At 38.3% G+C, this 18418-nt stretch overlaps 1 protein-coding gene across 4 annotated transcripts in view; it reads right to left on the bottom strand.

The window, feature by feature from the left end:
• The window catches only part of WAPL (WAPL cohesin release factor), a 75458-nt gene that overhangs the window by 44591 nt on the left and 12449 nt on the right, over positions 1–18418 (bottom strand). For 3 of the 4 annotated variants that reach the window (XM_022562423.3, XM_089897789.1, XM_089897791.1), the window contains 2 exons: positions 4962–6005; positions 1674–1792 (listed from right to left, as the gene is read on the bottom strand). In XM_022562423.3, coding sequence (XP_022418131.1) covers positions 1674–1792; positions 4962–6005 — 1163 coding nt within the window. The remainder of the gene's footprint in view (positions 1–1673; positions 1793–4961; positions 6006–18418) is intronic. The other variant, XM_022562424.3, reaches the window with a different exon arrangement.

Raw genomic sequence — 18418 nt, forward strand, 5'->3', positions numbered from 1 at the left:
TAAGCATTAAGGGCTATAGCCATTATACCACACTACCCTGGCCCCTGGCTCCAGAGCAAGTTAGCTCTGTTGAAATGAGCATTAAGCATTTTTTTTTTCTGGTGGGGGGTGAGCACCTGGGGCTGCAAAAGTATAACACAATCACTCTGAAAAGATTCCTAACTGGCTGTTTACAGAGGTAAAAGAATAAAAATAAAACGAGGCCAGATAATATGGACACACTCATTCTTTAGTTGCTTAAAAGTAGTTCAATCTACAAAAAATGTCAACAACTTCTAACTGCAATTTTCAATAATAAAACTGTTTAACACTATACAAGCTATTTAAGTAAAGGAATTTTTTTTAAAAAAAGGTAAAGTCAAGCAAATTATTTTCAATACCTATGCTGGACCATATTAAAATGACTTATATAATGCATAAGAATGAAGTTGGACCCTTAACTTACACTATATACAGAAATTAACTCAAAATGGATCAATGACCTAAATGTAAAACCTAAAACTATAAAACCTAGAAGAAAACATAGGGAAAAGGTACATGACATCCAATTTGACAATGATTTCTTAGATATGACACCAAAAGCACAGGTAACAAAAGAAAACGATAAACTGGACTTCACTGATATTAAAGCACACTACCAAGAAAGTAAAGAGACAATTCACAGTATAGGAACATCTATGTGCAAATTATGTATCTAATAAGACATTCATATATAAAGAACTCCTATAACTCAACAATAAAAAACCAAACAACTTGATTCAAAAATGGGCACTGAATAGACATTTCTCCAAAAAAGATATACAAATGTCCAGCAAGTACATGAAAAGATGCTCAACATCAATAATTAGGAAAATGTAAATCAAACCACAATGAGATACCATTTCCCACACATTAGGATAGCTATTATCAAAAAAAAAAAAACTCAGAAAATAAATGTTGGTGAGGATGTGGAAACATTGGAAACCTTGTGCATTGCTAATATGAATATAAAAATGGTGCAGTCAAGGTGGAAAACACTTCGGCAGTTAAACAAAGACCTACCATATGTCCCCAAAATTCCACTCTTAAGTATCCAAATCAATTGAAAGCAGGGACTCAAATAGCCAAAAAGTGAGAACCACTCAACTGTCCATCTACAGATGAATCGATAAACAAAATTTGGTGTTCAGCCATAAAAAAGAAACATTCTGATATATGTTACAACAGGGATGGACCCTGACAACATAATGCTTAGTGAAATAAGCCAAGTACAGATAGACAAACATTGCGTGACTCCACTTATATGAGGCACCTAGAATAGGCAAATTTATAGAGACAGAAAGTAAAACTGTGTTTACCAGAGGCTGGGAAGGTCAAGGTGGAGTTATTGTTTAATGTGTACAGTGTTTTTGTTAGAGATGATGAAAAAGTTTTGGTTATAGGTAACGGTGACGGTTATGTAACACTATGAATGTATTTAATGTCACTGAATTGTACACTTGCATATAATAAAGACTATGTTATATATGTTTTACCACACTTCAAAAAATGGTTACAATGCTTTGAAACAATAATTTACATATATCCTTTGAAAGACAAAATTTAATTGCCATGATGTTTGCTAGTAATTTTTAAATAAAAAAAGAGTTGAGCCCTCCAACAATAATACAAATCACCGATAGTGCTTTACTTACCCGCTTGGGGCCACTAAAAATCTTTCTGGTATTTTCCTTTGATTTATCTCCTTGTTTATTTGGGGGCTTCTTCACACTTTCAGGCACACCAGGCAAATCCTCTGTAAAATCCAAGTTTTCTGAAATGGTAATCAAAACTAGCTAGCTTTCTATTATTTCAAATTATCTACCAGACAACCTATGAACATTTTGAGGAGAAAGAAGCATATTGTGGGGAGAAAAAAAAAGGAATAAAAGCACCACAGAGTTGACAAAATACTCCAATGATATTAAGTCTCATTCTCCCGTGCTCACTCCCTGCTTGTCCCCTACTCTAAAAGAAAATCAGAAACCTAGTTGCTGTGTATGTGCTCCAGTTTCACTGACAAAATCAATTCTTTTCCAGAATAATTTGTTCTTCAAAGTTCATATAACTGCTAGTTATCTATCAACATTAACACTGGCATGGTCTAGTTTAAACACACACACACACACACACACAAACACACACACACACATCATCAGGTGATATGCACCTGTAACATTTTTCTAGAATTTAAGTACACTTAATCATGTTGGCCTTCAAAGAATGCCTGCTTACATCTGAAGAGGCCACATTTTTAAAAAAACCCAAAAAAGGATATAGCTATCCTTGGCAAGATACAGAATGACCTAGTACAATGTAGTTCAGTGGTCTGTGGTACTCCCACAAAACTAACCAAAGGATTACACTAATTTCCAAATGGCTATATTTTTTTCTAGCCTAAACGAAAACAAAAAAGAAAAAAATAGGAAGGGGACTTCCCTGGTGGTCCAGTGGCTAAGACTCCACGCTCCCAGTGCAAGGGGCCCAGGTTCGATCCCTGGTCAGGGAACTAGTTCCCATGTGCATGCCACAACTAAGAGTTTGCATGCCACAGCTAAAGATTCTGCATGCCGCAGCTAAAGATCCCACATGCCGCAACTAAAGAGCCTGCACGCGGCAACGAGGATCCTGTGTACGGCAACTAAGACCCGGCACAGCCTAAATAAATAAATAAATATTTTTTTAAAAATCGGAAGACTTGGGCTTCCCTGGTGGCGCAGTGGTTGAGAATCTGCCTGCCAATGCAGAAGACCTGGGTTCGAGCCCTGTTCTGGGAAGATCCCACATGCCACGGAGCAACTGGGCCCGTGAGCCACAACTACTGAGCCCGCGTGTCTGGAGCCTGTGCTCCGCAACAAGAGAGGCCACGACAGTGAGTGGCCCGCGCACCGCAATGAAGAGTAGCCCCCACTCGCCGCAACTAGAGAAAGCCCTCGCACAGAAACGAAGACCCAACACAGCCAAAAATGTAAATAAATAAATAAAAATGAACTATCAATTCCCCCCCCCCAAAAAAAGGAAGACTTTTCTCTGTCCCAACCCTTAAAAATGTTTGCTGTTTCATACAGTGTATGAAGACTCAGATTCCAACTTTGGATATATCAATCAAACAGTCTCTCATTTTTAAACATTATTTGGTATCAACATGACGTTTTTCAAAGGGAGCCTAATGATTTAGGATAACTTGCTATCACGGTTAGGATAAGAGCTAAGAAGGCTGTAGCAGAACTGGAGCTCAGGTTTCAGTACATAATTACTAACCATCTTCCTGAGAAAGCAAATGTAAAGCTGTCTACCCAGTCATATCTCAAGTGACTAGCAAGGCTGCAGCAAACTTCAGTTCTTCAGAAGCAATTCAACACAACGTTGAATTCTGAAAATACTCTTATTTTTTTGCAGTGGGGAGTAAGGCGGGCTCCTAGGGGCTACTCCTGTGTAATTCTAGCTTTAGCGATTCTAATCTAGCAAACCTATTTTTAGGCCAAATGAAGCAAAATGGTAGGTAGCCTCAAGTATGATACACTCTATAAGAAAATCTATATGTAAGAATACTATGGGATCTTTAGTTGCAGCCTGTGGGCTCTTAGTTGTGGCATGAGGGATCTAGTTCCCTGACCAGGGATCAGAAGCCAGGTCCCCTGCATTGGGAGCATGGAGTCTTTTTTTTTTTTTTTTTTTTTTTTTTATTTTTGGCTGCACTGGGTCTTTGTTGCTGTGCACGGGCTTTCTCTAGTTGCAGCGAGCAGGGGCTACTCCTAACTGCTGTGCGTGGGCTTCTCATTGCGGTAGTTTCTATTCTTGCGGAGCATAGGCTCTACGCGTGCGGGCTTCAGTGGTTGTGGCTCACAGGCTCTAGAGCACAGGCTCAGTTGTTGTGGCGCACGGGCTTAGTTGCTCCGCAGCATGTGGGATCTTCCTGGACCAGGGCTCGAACCCGTGTCCCCTGCATCAGCAGGTGGATTTAACCAACTGCGCCACCAGGAAAGTCCCAGGAGCATGGTGTCTTAAACACTGGACCACCAGGGGAAGTCCCTACTATGATAGTTCTAATTCACCATAATGACTCTTGTTCTATGACCCTAAAAGGACAAAAGCTCTAACAAGTAAACTGATACAGGAAAACTGTATTTGGTTAAATACAAATAAATATAACCTCTGTATCCCAGAGGCTTTCACATACTCTTCGTCGCTCAACAGTCAATCCACTTCACAAAGCCCTTGTCAAGTAGTGACTTACTCATAGCAAAGCTAACCTATTTCTTTTGTTTGTCTCTCAGTGGAGACTATCAACTCCTCAAGGACTTCAAGTCATTACTGGTCCTACTATCTTAAGGGACAAATTAATTTTTCACTGATAAGAGTGTATAAATACTTAACTAGCACTTTTTAATTTTATTAAGTCAACTTACGAGGATGATTCTTAAGATTTAATCTTAACTTCATAAATTTAAGATTTCTTTAGAATGTTTTTTAACATTTATTGATTAGGCTTTTTTATTTTAATTTTCTAATACTTCCCTCATTACAACCACCTAGTATCAATATAGTTCTAGATGACCAAAATCTATCCTTATGTTTCCATTGCATTTAGTTTTTCAAAACTGAAATATCAAGATGTTCATTATCCCTACACACACACACACACACACACACACACACACACACACACGGACACACACTAAAATTCTCAAGTGCTAATGGTAGAATTAAAATACAAATATGAAAAGACTCCCCAATTTACAAACTGGTTCCTTACAAGGTGGGACTTTATTAACATTTAAATGCTGTTATCTTTGGATAAGGTAATCTTTGGCACTAAATAGGTACTCCTATTAAAATTAAATGTAGTAACAAGCTAAAACTGAGTATCCAGGAGGAAACTAAGTAGCTGTTACTTAAGCCTGAAAAACACGTTTACTTGTAGTTTTTTTTTTAAGTCTTACCTGCATTATTAGTACTAGACTGACTGTCCTGGGAATTATCACTGCTTTCTGGAGGAGGCTGCAAGGAGGGTGATGGAGCCGTTTTAGATCTTTTTTTGTTTGTCTTTCTTTCCACTTGACAGTCATCATCTTCATCATCTTCACTTTCACTGAGATCATCAAAGCCAAAATACTTAATTTTGTAATTAGAACTCCCAGAACCTCCTTCATCACCTCCTGTCTCATCATGATCTTCAAAACCAAAAAATTCAAGTTTAACATCTTTTTTAGATTTAGTATTACTAGGTCGAAATCTAGTAGTGGTCTTAGACGTTGCAATATCTGCTTTTTTTCTTAGCCGGCCAGCTTCTCCCAAATCTGCAGGAGTTGATGCAGTGAACTCATCCATGCTGCGTTCCATAGTATCCTGTATGGTAACATTACAAACTGACAAGCAAGATGGATGTAAAACAGTATAATCTCTAGTCCGTCCAACCGTCCCTCTAAAACTGGTCCCACAACTTACACTGCCTTTTTTTGCCTGATTCAGGCCATCTTTACTTGATTCACTGTTTGCTTTGGCTAAGCCCTGACTGGTGCCATCCATTAGCTTATCAAAATTCGATGCTCCTTGTGAGGATTTTGCTTTATTGGCCCTACAATACGTCCTACAGTTGCTTGGCCTAAGAACACTTTGCATGATGTCTTCCTCAATGGCTTCATTTAGATTTTCCAACCGATTTTTAAAATCCTCATCCTTCATCTCCAAAAGAGGATCACTATCCAAACTTAAAATACAATCTTCTGATCTGCTATCTTCAAAGTCATTATCCCATTCATACAAACCAGTTCTTACAGATCCCTTGATTGAAGATGTTTCTGATGGAGATTCTGACCTTCTTCCAAGCTGGGAGTTCCAAGTATCATTTGTTTCTTTGATTTCATCAGCTTTGTATCCAGAAGCCACTGTTGTTTCTGCATTGGGTTTCTTAGTACTGTCTTCAGCATTTTTGTAAATATGGTGACTATTTTTTTCATGTTCTTCACTAAAGTTCTCCACTTTATCTATAAAAATGAAAAATAAGTCAAAGGATAAAAATATGAGTGACAGCAATATAAAAGTTAACAAATAAAAGGGACATTTGGTTAATTAATAGTACAATTATGAAATAATTGCAAAAATTTTAAATTGTGAAAAAAATAAATGTTTATATATCTGATAATTCCCCTTCCAGTATACAGCTCTCATGTCTTCCAGTGACCTCTCCCTAGGCATCCAAGTCCCTTAAAATTGTTAACCTAAACTCAAGAGATTTCAGCAGTGTTAAACAACAGGATCAATTCAGAATGACATATAAATAACTCATCCAAACCTTCTAAGACATACTATGGATTTTTCAAATAAAAATGTTTAATCACTGTAAAGCAATTATACTCCAATAAAGATGTTTAAAAATTATTTAATAGAACCTTAACAATGTAACACAATTAATGAAAACATTCTGGCAGTGTCTATTCCTCTGGGGTAGGGTTGCCCATATGGCATGCCAGCTCTGTCTAGAAACCTGTTCCAGGGTCAGGTTTCTTTATTTCTGCTTTCCATTCTTTTTTCTAATGCTAAAAGCCATACAACTTCAAGGCTCTTTTTTTTTTTTTTTTTTTTTAAAAAACAGTGGCTCTGATACCTAAGTTACATGGCTACAGTGGTTATTTATCCATATCAGCCAGTGGTAAATCTTAAATTGCCTACTCATTTTGTACTTGGGAAATTCATTTTTGTTGTCTTTAATTTTATCATCAGAAATATTTTTTAAATTTTTCTAAATGAGATGGAAATGTGATTCAAACTGGTACTACAATTAATTCTCCAAGCACTTGTTAGTAGGAAAAGTCGGGTTAAATGTTTATGCCAGGGGCTTCCCTGGTGGCGCAGTGGTTGAGAGTCCGCCTGCCGATGCAGGGGACACGGGCTCATGCCCCGGTCCGGGAAGATCCCACATGCCGCGTATCGGCTGGGCCCGTGAGCCATGGCCGCTGAGCCTGCGCGTCCGGAGCCTGTGCTCCGCAATGGGAGAGGCCAGAACAGTGAGAGGCCCGCGTAACGCAAAAAAAAAAAAAAAATGTTTATGCCAAATAATAAAATTACCAAAAAACAAAACAAGACAAAAAAAACCTACATTTAAGAAAAGTCATTTACAAATCTCAATTAACAAACCATCAAATAAAAGCAAAGGGATGCTTTACATGAATTCACTGTACAATTTTTAATGCTACCCAATGGGTGTAAATGTAATTTATATTTACCTACCTCTACAAGGCAACTTATAGGTATACCTGTTTTATTCTTGGATATTTTCCAACCAAAGGCAAGGAACTATAGTTTTCATAATCTCAGAAGTACCAAATCAGTAAGTATACAATACTGAAAAGCGAAGAATTAAAAGCTGACTCTGGCATCCGATACTTTCTTAAAGGGGCAGAAGCAAAGCCAAGTTTAAAACCAAACCTGAAGAAATGATACCACTGCTCTTATAACAAGTGGAAAGAGCACTAGTAGTCGAATTTGGAGACTTGTGTTGCCCTAACCAACTAGCCCTACAGAGCTCAGGCAAGACCCTTAACTTTGGGCGTTTTCCTGAGGGCTTCAATTTCCTCCTGTGCTCAAAAGGGAAGCCACTGACCCATACTACTTTACAGCATTATTAAAGGAATTATTTGCTAAAAAATGACTATGGGAATGCTTTGTATGCCTAGCTATACAGACGTCTATGAGATGTCACTAAATGTTATACCACACCACTTTTATAGTTACATAGCATTCTACTGTCTTAATGTCACAAAATTTATTTAAGCTGTTTCTAATTGTTTTATGTAATAAACATCCTTCTGACTTAAAAAAAAAAGGTTATGTTACAGTAAACTTTATTACCCATGTTTTTAAAAATTACTACTTCAAGTTTTACTTACCACTCCCATTCCCCCTAAAGTCAGAGAATATGTGTTGTTTTAACAGTTACTATTCTCATGGGCTGCCTTTCATATGTAAATCTAACTGTTGTGAGTATACCTTATAAATTTAAGTGCAAAGAATAATAAAGAGCCTTAGAGAAAGAAGTATTGTCACTAAAACTTATGTCACTAGTAAATACAATTTATTCATGTATTCAATTATATAGCATAAACAATCCTACAGATGAATTATTAAAGTATATTATATAATTTTTAAACTTCAGAAATACACTGCACAGATAAAAACTAATTTAATCAACAGAGTTCTGCACAAGAAAAGCTATCTAAGTTTTCCACAACAGTATTCTGATATATAAAATAAATACTTTCTACAGTCCTTCATCATTTAGGTCTTCAAGAAATATTCTTAACTATACCTTCAGAAGAGAAAGCAAGGTTATCTTGTCCTAAAATGCAAAATAGCAATTACTTCCAACTGCCCTCCTTCCTCAAACATCCCAGCTTCCTTGTCAGATAAACTCACTTTATATCTCAAAACATCAAGGGTGGGGAGGGGAAATAAAAATGAGTTGGTTTTTTTTTCTTTTAAAATGGCTTTTATTGAGACACTTTTAGGGCTTCTGCAACACTTCTACTTGGAAATCTTCTTTATTTCCAGTTTTAGGTGGCTAAACTCTTTTCTGTATGCCAACAAGGCTCACTCACACCACCTTAGCAAGGAAGCATACTCATCTATCTTTGCTCAAATGTCCAACCTGGTATGCCCCCACACCTCTTTTTTTTTGTAAACAGAGAAGATAAATATCAGTATTTACTCTGTTTTAATCTAAACCAGCTATATAAACAGTAATGTATTTCTAGCAAAGATAACAGTTTAGGAGTTAAATGGATGAGTGCCAGCTCTGCCACTTAGTGGCTAAAATGACCTTAGGCAAGTCACCTTAACTTGGGACAGGGACTTCCCTGGTGGTCCAGTGGTTAAGAATCCACCTTCCAATGCAGGGGACTCGGGTTCAATCCCTGGTCCGGGAACTAAGATCCCACATGCTGCGGGGCAACTAAGCCTGCACACCACAACTACTGAGCACGCAGGCCAAAACTAGAGAGCCCACGCACCACAACTACAGAGCCCATGCACTCTGGAGCCCACACACCACAACAAGGAGCCCACAGGCCAGAACGGAGGATCCCACGAGCCGCAACTAAGACCTGACGCAGCCAAAAATAAAATAAAATAAACATTAAAAAAAAAAGAAGTTGGGACAATTTCTTCATCTGAAAAAACGAGCTAATAAAATCTGTCTCAAGGACAAGTTGAACAGATAAAAGAAGATAATGTATCTAAGGATATATGCAGGTTACAGAACATCACACAAATGCAAATTATCATAGCTGTTACAACTCTGCCACATATAAAATATATTTTTAATAATCTTTTAGTGAGACATTTCTTAGTGGAATTTAACCTGTATGTTCATCAATATTCCCTTAGGTCCTGTGTCTATCAGCTTCAAGCAAGGAATCCAAAACTACATTCTAAGGCCTACTGTTCTTCCTCAGCCTAAAGGGTGAAGATTGGATAAGTAGAAAGTTTTTAGCAAAAGACTTAGCCTAGCGCCATCTGCAAAGATACTTAATAAATGCTTTTTAATATCACTAGATTTTAGTATCACTGGATAGGTACTCAATCTTTTGCATATTCGGTATTACACAAGGGAGGGAATTTAGCATAATAAAGGCTATGTGGAATTTGAGAAACATGGTATTGAACCACACAGCTAAAACAATAACTAGATGTGTAAAAATTTGGCAAGTCGAATTTCCTCTCTGAGCCTCATTCTGCTTATCTAAAAAACAGTAAGCAACCTCACATTAAAGATTAATTAAATGCCTATTATTCCCTTAAGATTCTTAATTTTGAAAGGAAATAGATGATTCCCTTAAAAATAAAAACACATCAGTACTTGCAATAATATGAGTATATATGGGTTTATGCAGGAAAATAATCAGGTGGGATAATTTAAGGCTTCCATGCGTAAAGTGAACTCTGAAGCATTTAAAAAGTGGGAAGGGAGGTTTGATCAGAGATTTATGAAATGATTTCATGGGTTCTGCAAATCTTGTGACACTGTGTGAAAAAAATGCCTGTGCACACATTTTTCAGGGAGAGTATCTATAATTTTAGCCGGTTTTCAAACATTCCAAAATACATTTTTTAATTGGTAAATGACAAGAGAAGGAGCAAAATATCTGTGGGAAACCAGTATATGTTAATTGCAGAATTTCAAATCTCTATGGGAAGGATTATTCAATAATGTGTACTGGAACATCTTGTATCTTTAAACATAAAGCAAAAGAAATTTCATCAAAATTAAATGTCCATATATACACTACCAGACATTAAGGTAGATAGCTAGTGGGAAGCAGCTGCATAGCACAGGGAGATCAGCTCGGGGCTTTGTGACCACCTAGAGGGGTGGGATAGGGAGGGTGGGAGGGAGGGAGACACAAGAGGGAAGAGATATGGGAACATATGTATATGTATAACTGATTCACTTTGTTATAAAGCAGAAACTAACACACCATTGTAAAGCAATTATACTCAAATAAAGATGTTAAAAAAAAATTAAATGTCCATTAGAAAACCACTATTTAGGGAATTCCCTGGCAGTCCAGTGGTTAAGACGCCACACTTCCACTGCAGGGGACACAGGTTCGATCCCTGGTCAGGGAACTAAGATCTCACATGCTTCAGTGCAGCCAAGAAAAGATTAAAACACACACACACACACACCAAAAAACGCTATTTAAGAGAACTACCATACCAGAGAGAAAGAGAAAGAGAGTGAGAGTGTGTGTGTGTGTGTTTGTGGGTGTGTGTGTGTCTGTGTGTGTGTGTGTGTGTGTGGGTGGGTGGGTGTGGGTGGCCGGGGCAGGGTGGGGGGTTGATTACAACTATGTAAAGAATGCCCCAACTCAATAGGACACCCAATAAAAATTTAAAATAGGAAAATGATCAAGAGACTTGGACTTGACCAGTCACTTGATAAAAAAGGATATTCAATAAACATATAAAATATAAATATATTAAAAGGCACTGACATTCACTGGTTATTAGAAAGATGCAACTGAAACCATAATGAGATGCTACTAAACAACCAACGAAAGAGTTAAAATTCACAGTGCCAAGTATTGCGGAGGAGGTAAAGCAACTTCAACTGCTCAGAAGGGAAATGGGAACAACCACTCTGGAATTATCTACAAAAGCTAAACATAACAGTTATCCTATGACCCAGAAATTCCACTTCAAAGTACTTACCTAAAAGAAATGTATGCATACATGCACTAAACGACTTATTAAACTTAACCATATGAAACTTCCACTTTTAAAATAATCAAGTATTAGCAATTCCACGTGGTTCAACATAAGGGAAGTACACTTATGACGTCATTCCAAAACAAAGAAATATAAATATCCATTAACAGTACAATCAATAGTGGTCTATTAATACAAAGAAATACTGCAGAGCAATAAAAATAAATAAAACTACATTTCTGTAGGAGTATATCTTAGTACAATCACTATAGAGAGCAATTTGGTAATACTTTTTAAAATTAAAAATGTACATATGAAAGAAATAGACTGACCCTGAAGCAAGCTGTTTTATTTACTCTACAAATAACTCTCCATGATTATGAATAACATAAGCAACAAGGAACATTCTTTCCTGATTTCTGCTTTCATAAACAATACAAATACCTATCAATAAAGAACTAACTAAATTATCATACAACCACATGTCTGAATACTATATAGCTGTCAAAAAGAATGAGGCAGGTCTACAGATATGGTTGCCCTTAGGGAAAGGGATGACAGAAGGATAAAGGGAAAGTCTTCCATACCTCTTGAATTTTATATTGTCTATAGTCTATTCAAAAGCCTTAAAAGTAAAAATTAACCAAAAAAACAAAAAAAAAAGTAAAAATTAACAAAGGTACATATTAAGTACCTTAAACTGTAACAGTGATCCTACAGTTATCTTTTTTTTGGAGTGCTGAGCTGTTAAAGAATTATATTTATGGGCTTCCCTGGTGGCGCAGTGGTTGAGAGTCCGCCTGCGGATGCAGGCGACACGGGTTCCTGCCCCGGTCTGCGAAGATCCCACATGCCGCGGAGCGGCTGGGCCTGTGAGCCATGGCCGCTGAGCCTGCGCGTCCGGAGCCTGTGCTCCGCAACGAGAGAGGCCACAACAGTGAGAGGCCCGTGTACCGCAAAAAAAAAAAAGAATTATATTTATGTATGAAATACAGTGTCTGGAATTTGCTTCAAAATAATCCACTGTTGAAAGGGAGTAGGTGGTAATAAAAATGAAATAAGACTGACTATGAATTGATGTTTATTGAAGATGGATATACACACACACCTGTGTAATTGTATGCTAGTCTGTATATACAAACAGCACATACACTACCTTCACCCTTCTTAGAAGAAAGTGAAGATATTTCCTTTCACTTTTCACCAAACCCATCATTATATAAAGAAAAGGCAGCCCAGAGAGGCCAATGACGACAAAGGCTGCCAATTAAACCAATGACCAAGAGATCTCATAAAAAGAACCATACCAAATTCTAATACATATTACACTACCTCTAGTGGTGGCTGCTGAAAATTGAAATACTAAAGCAGATAAACCATCTTAACCCACATTAATATAAGAGGTCTAGATGAGATGAAGAGGTTAAAATCTAATGTGTTGGGCAAATTGCAGTGCGTATCACCTGATGTGCTAAATACTAAATTTAAACAAAAACCTCTGACTTCTAAGGCGACTGTACAGATGATAGAGAAGTGGCTTTGGAGACCATGACCCATGAAATACAGTTGAGGTACCGAGAAAAGTTTAATTTGTGTGTGTGGGGGGGGGATGTGCCACCATTACATGGCAAGCTGCCTCTAATTTGAGTGGCTGTCATGCAAAGAGAGAACAAACTTATTCAATGTGTAGAAATCATTCAAATTCATAGAAACTAAAAGGACTGTTGAGCATTAAAGGTCAATTAGAGGGACTTCCCTGGTGGTCCAGTGGTTAAGACTCTGCGCTCCCGACGCAGGAGGACCAGGTTCAATCCTTAGTCAGGGAACTAGATCCCGCATGCCTCAACTAAGAGCCCACAGGCTGCAACTAAAAGATCCTGCATGCCGCAACTAAAAGATCCTGCATGCCGCAACTAAAGATCCCACACGATGTAATGTAGATCCTGTGTGCCACAACTAAGACCCAGCACAGCTAAATAAATAAATATGTAAATATAAATAAATAAATATTTTCTTTAACAAATCAATTAGCGCTGTCCAATGAAGGGGATGCCTAGGGAGGAGAGTGTACTTCCTTGTCATAAAAGAAGTATTTGATAAAATGGAACTACATCAAAACCAGTAACTTCTGCTCTGCAAAAAACAGTTAAGAGAATGCAAAGACAAGCCACAGAGTCAGAGAAAATGTCTGCAATAAATATGTCTGATATAATACTTGTACCCAGAATAAAGAAGTCTCAAAATTCAGTGAGAAAATAAACAACCCGATTAAACTGAGCAAAAAAATGTGAGCGGATGTCACCAAAGAAACTATACTGTTACCAAATAAGTACATGAAAAATGATCATTAGTCATGAAGGAAACGCAAAAGGCTGATTTCCTTAATATACTAAGAATTCAGGGCTTCCCTGGTGGTGCAGTGATTAAGAATCCGCCTGCCAGTGCAGGGGACAAGGGTTCGAGCCCTGGTCCGGGAAGATCCCACATGCCGCAGGACAGCTAATCCCGTGCACCACAACTACGGAGCCTGCACTCTAGAGCCCGCGAGCCACACTACTGAGCCTGCATGCCACAACTACTGAAGCCTGCATGCCACAACTACTGAAGCCCACGTGCCTAGAGCCTGTGCTCTGCAACAAGAGAAGTCACCACAATGAGAAGCCCATGCACCGCAATGAAGAGTAGCCCCCTCTCGCCGCAACTAGAGAAAGCCCGGGCGCAGCAATGATGACCCAGTGCAGACAGAAATAAACTAATTAATTTAAAAGATTTCTATGAAAAATATATATATACTAAGAATTCTTACACATCGATAAGTCCAATGAACGTCCCAGCAGAAAAAGCAGGTAGAGACACATAAAAGCAATCAATAGAAAAAGAAATAGAATGAATTAATAACTTATGAAAAGACACTCAATTTCATTCACAATTAAAAATCAGAGTACACAATGTTATATAATAATTATACTTCAATAAAGCTGGAAAAAGTAAAACAATTGAACTATATACTTACTAAGGCCTCAGTGTGTGCCCAGTACTGTCCTAAATACTTTCCATCTATTAATTCATTTGATCTCTTAGCAACCATCTGATGTAGGTACTATTACAAGTTCACAAGCCTTTATCCACAATTCTAACATCTAAAAAGCTCTGAAAACAAAGTTTTCTCATAATGCATTTTGAAGCAAAACCTGACCTCACCTAAGTGAGGCTACTGATAGTATTTTTTCCTGAAGAAACAGCTGTCTTGATTAGGCTGCTGCCTAGCCCCTGACAGGTGTTAATGTAAAATACATACACTTTCTAAATTCCAAAATAATCCTAATTTCAAGACAAATCTGGCCCCAAAGGTTTCAGATAAGGAAATGTGAAGCTGTATCCCATTCTGCAGATGAGGGACGGTAGATTTCAGTTAGTAGACAGTTGACAGCCACATAGTTAAGTGGTGTTTATTGTCTGAAAAATAAAGCAACTTTTTAAAGAAAACAAAAACACTGGAAGCAACCCAAAGGTCTGACAACTACAAGGAACTGGTTAAGAAATTACAAAACATAGGGAAATTGACACACCATGCAGCAGTATTTTTAAATAAAAAAGGGAGGGAGGCCAGAAAGAAAATTTTCATATACTGACATAGACTTATTCCCAAGATATATTAAGTGAAAAAGCAAGGTACAAAACAGCACGTTATCATTTTGTAGATCTAAATACACACACATATATGCAACTGTTTGTATTGCTTGTAGGTGCACAGCATATGTCAGAAAGGGTAACAAAATTATGAATGGTCGATCACTCCAAGAAGAGCTGGGACAACTGGAGAAAGGGGCTGGGAAGCTTTTAACCACTATCATTTTGTACCATGTGCAGATAGATTTTTAAAATTTTTAAAACATAAAGATGTATATATTCTAAAGCAGAAAAAATTAAACCCCCAAAATAAACATTTTTTTTCTACTTTCAGCTAGACAAAGTCCAAAGTTAGACAGAATGATCTGCTAGGAAAAAAAAGCCACACTGTTAAGTGGGAAATTTGGCAACATCAATTGAATATTTAAATGTATATGCTCTTTCAATTCTAGATGTTTCAACTTCTAGAAACATCTTCTGCCACTATACTGACAACATGACTCTCAAAAACATAAGTAGAATGATGTTCCAAGTAGCATTTATTTGTAATAGCAAATGACTATAAACAGCCAAACTACCCCTAAGAGACTAAAGTATGGTACATCCATATAATGGAAAACCATGAAGCTGCTAAAAAAGAACAAGGTAGATTTATAAATACTGATGTGTACATCTTAAAGATTTTTCTGTGGTTTTTTTTTTTTTGCTTTACGCGGGCCTCTCCCGTTGCAGAGCACAGGCTCCGGATGCGCAGGCTCAGCGGCCATGGCTCACGGGCCCAGCCGCTCCGCGGCATGTGGGATCTTCCCGGACCGGGGCACGAACCCGTGTCCCCTGCATCGGCAGGCGGACTCTCAACCACTGCGCCACCAGGGAAGCCCTTTCCGTGTTTTTTAAGGCACAATACACTATACACACACAGTATACACAGATATACATCATGCTCCCATTTATGTGTTTGTTTTTAAGGATACACAGATTTATATGCTGTGCATATTAAAGATTATGAAAGTCTATGTAAGAAATTGTTAACAGCACTTGCTTCTGTGAAAGAGAACTGATTTTTCACTGTCAATGAACGTATGTGGCTATCTATCAAGGGCACTTCAAACTCACAGGAAAAACATGGCACATCATCCTCAGTGGATCAGTTTTACTCAAAGATGTGGAAGGTAAAAAGTACTTAAAAAGTTAAGCATTTCAAGTGGTAATTTAAAATGTTTTTATATTTTATAAATCATACCTATCAAACACACAGCCCACATGTAATTTTAAAGATAAAACAGTAAATATAAAACAACTTCAGGGACTTCCCTGGTGGTCCAGTGGTTAAGAATCTGCACTTCCACTACAGGAGGCACGAGTTCGATCCCTATTCAGGGAACTTAACATCCTGCATGATGCACAGCATGGCCAAAAAAACTTCAAAAGCAGCATTCAGCTGGGCCCACTACACAGAGCAGTCCAAGTCAACTCAACTTCCCCTCAGTCCCCATCAACAACAGCCCATGGAGAGCCTTACTGCCCACTGCCATTGCCCACCCACACACCAAGAAGCTTGTCTGCTCCTGTGGCCTCCCGCTCAAGCTGCCTAACTCTGCCCACCCTTGCAGAAGAACAGGGAACCACACCCACATACCCAAGCCAATCCTCAAACTGTAGGCCACCCTGACAATTAACTCTTCAAACTAGATACACAGACCCCTGGAGTTACACAAAGACCTTCCAAAACATATACAGGCACAATTAAGTTTTAGGGACATTGGTTTCTAAATCCCCATCTTCCTCATGTACTCTGGTCCAAAAACTGATCTACCAACCCAACCTGGGATTAATCATTCTTCTCCCACGTTACAAATAATGGCATATCCCTCACCTACCCCTAATCTATGATACACTGCTCCTACTCTGGCATGACCTATAAAGAAATAATGTGATACATTATTAGCTTCTGTGCTTAATAACTGAGTAACTCTAATGTCTTGGTAACAAATCCTTTGCATGTCAGGTGGTTCCAATTATTGCTTTCCAAATAGAAACTACCATAGCAAAACTCTCTCCATTCTTATTTTTGTCAATATGGTATCTCAACATTTACATGTATTAAAAAATAGGAATAGATTGATGCCAAAGACTTCATAATTCTAGCAATAATATTCATCCACATATACATGAGCTAATTGAAAAAAGGTGCCACGCATATCATTAAGAGGTGTACTTCCAATAAACTTTGCCTTTAAGACTCACAGCAATCACATTTGATCAATTATACGCTAATAATTGTGGTCATAACTTAATCTAGAAGAATTTTTAAATACTTAAAGCATCAGAATCACAGAAAATTCTTAAAAGTTTACATTTAAATTTATAAACATATTTTTGTACAAAGAATTATGAAAAGATGACCGTTAAAAGACATATTCAGGGGCTTCCCTGGTGGTGCAGTGGTTGAGAGTCCGCATGCCGATGCAGGGGACACGGGCTCGTGCCCCGGTCCGGGAAGATCCCACATGCCGTGGAGCGGCTGGACCCGTGAGCCATGGCTGCTGAGCCTGCGCTTCCGGAGCCTGTGCTCCGCAACGGGAGAGGCCACAACAGTGAGAGGCCCGCGTACCGGGGGAAAAAAAAAAGACATATTCAGGGGGCTTCCCTGGTGGCGCAGTGGTTGAGAGTCCGCCTGCCGATGCAGGGGACACGGATTCGAGCCCTGGTCCGGGAAGATCCCACATGCCACAGAGCAACTAAGCCCGTGCGCCACAACTACTGAGCCTGCACTCTAGAGCCCACAAGCCACAACTACTGAGCCCACACGCCACAACTACTGAAGTCCGTGCACCCTAGGGCCCGCGAGCCACAACAAGAGAAGCCACCGCAATGAGAAGCCTGTGCACCGCAACGAAGAGTAGCCCCCGCTCGCCGCAACTAGAGAAAGCCCGCGTGCAGCAACAAAGTCCCAAAGCAGCCAAAATAAAGACATATTCATTAGGATCAAATTCTAAAGGGCAAGTGGGATAGAAATACAATTTCAAAAAGGATAAAGGGTGCTGTAAATCTTCTGGCTGTTAAAGAAAAACTTGTTTTTTTTTTTAATGTATGAAAGTGAACAGCAAATACTTATGTATTTGTAAGCAAGAAGGTGATTACAATAAAAGACAGGATAGCAATTACTTTGAGGTGAAGGAGGGGACACAAGGAAGAGCTCTGGAGTGGCTGGCACTCTTCTGTTCCTTGATGTGGGTGGTGGTTACAACAGTGCTGCTCTTATAATAATTCACTAAGCAAAACATGTATTTCTAGATATTTTATTATATTGTGTGATTTTCTGTATCTGTGTTTTATTTTACAATAAAAAAGTTAAAGAAATCACTATGATACCTATTGCATGTCAGTTTTATTTTAAAATGCCAATATTTACAGGAAATTATATTATTTATTATTTTACAGAAAATGTATATCCTTTGCAATCATTTCAGTATTTTCGTGACCAGCAATCCACACCTAGGTACTTGCCCCAAGAGGAATGTGGACATATCTCTACACAAAAACCTAAATGGAATTGTAA

This window comes from Delphinapterus leucas, chromosome 16 (genome assembly GCF_059928025.1).
Source record: "Delphinapterus leucas isolate spDelLeu-1000000601 "Yukka" chromosome 16, BTC_Dleu_Yukka2, whole genome shotgun sequence".
Lineage (NCBI taxonomy): Eukaryota > Metazoa > Chordata > Mammalia > Artiodactyla > Monodontidae > Delphinapterus > Delphinapterus leucas.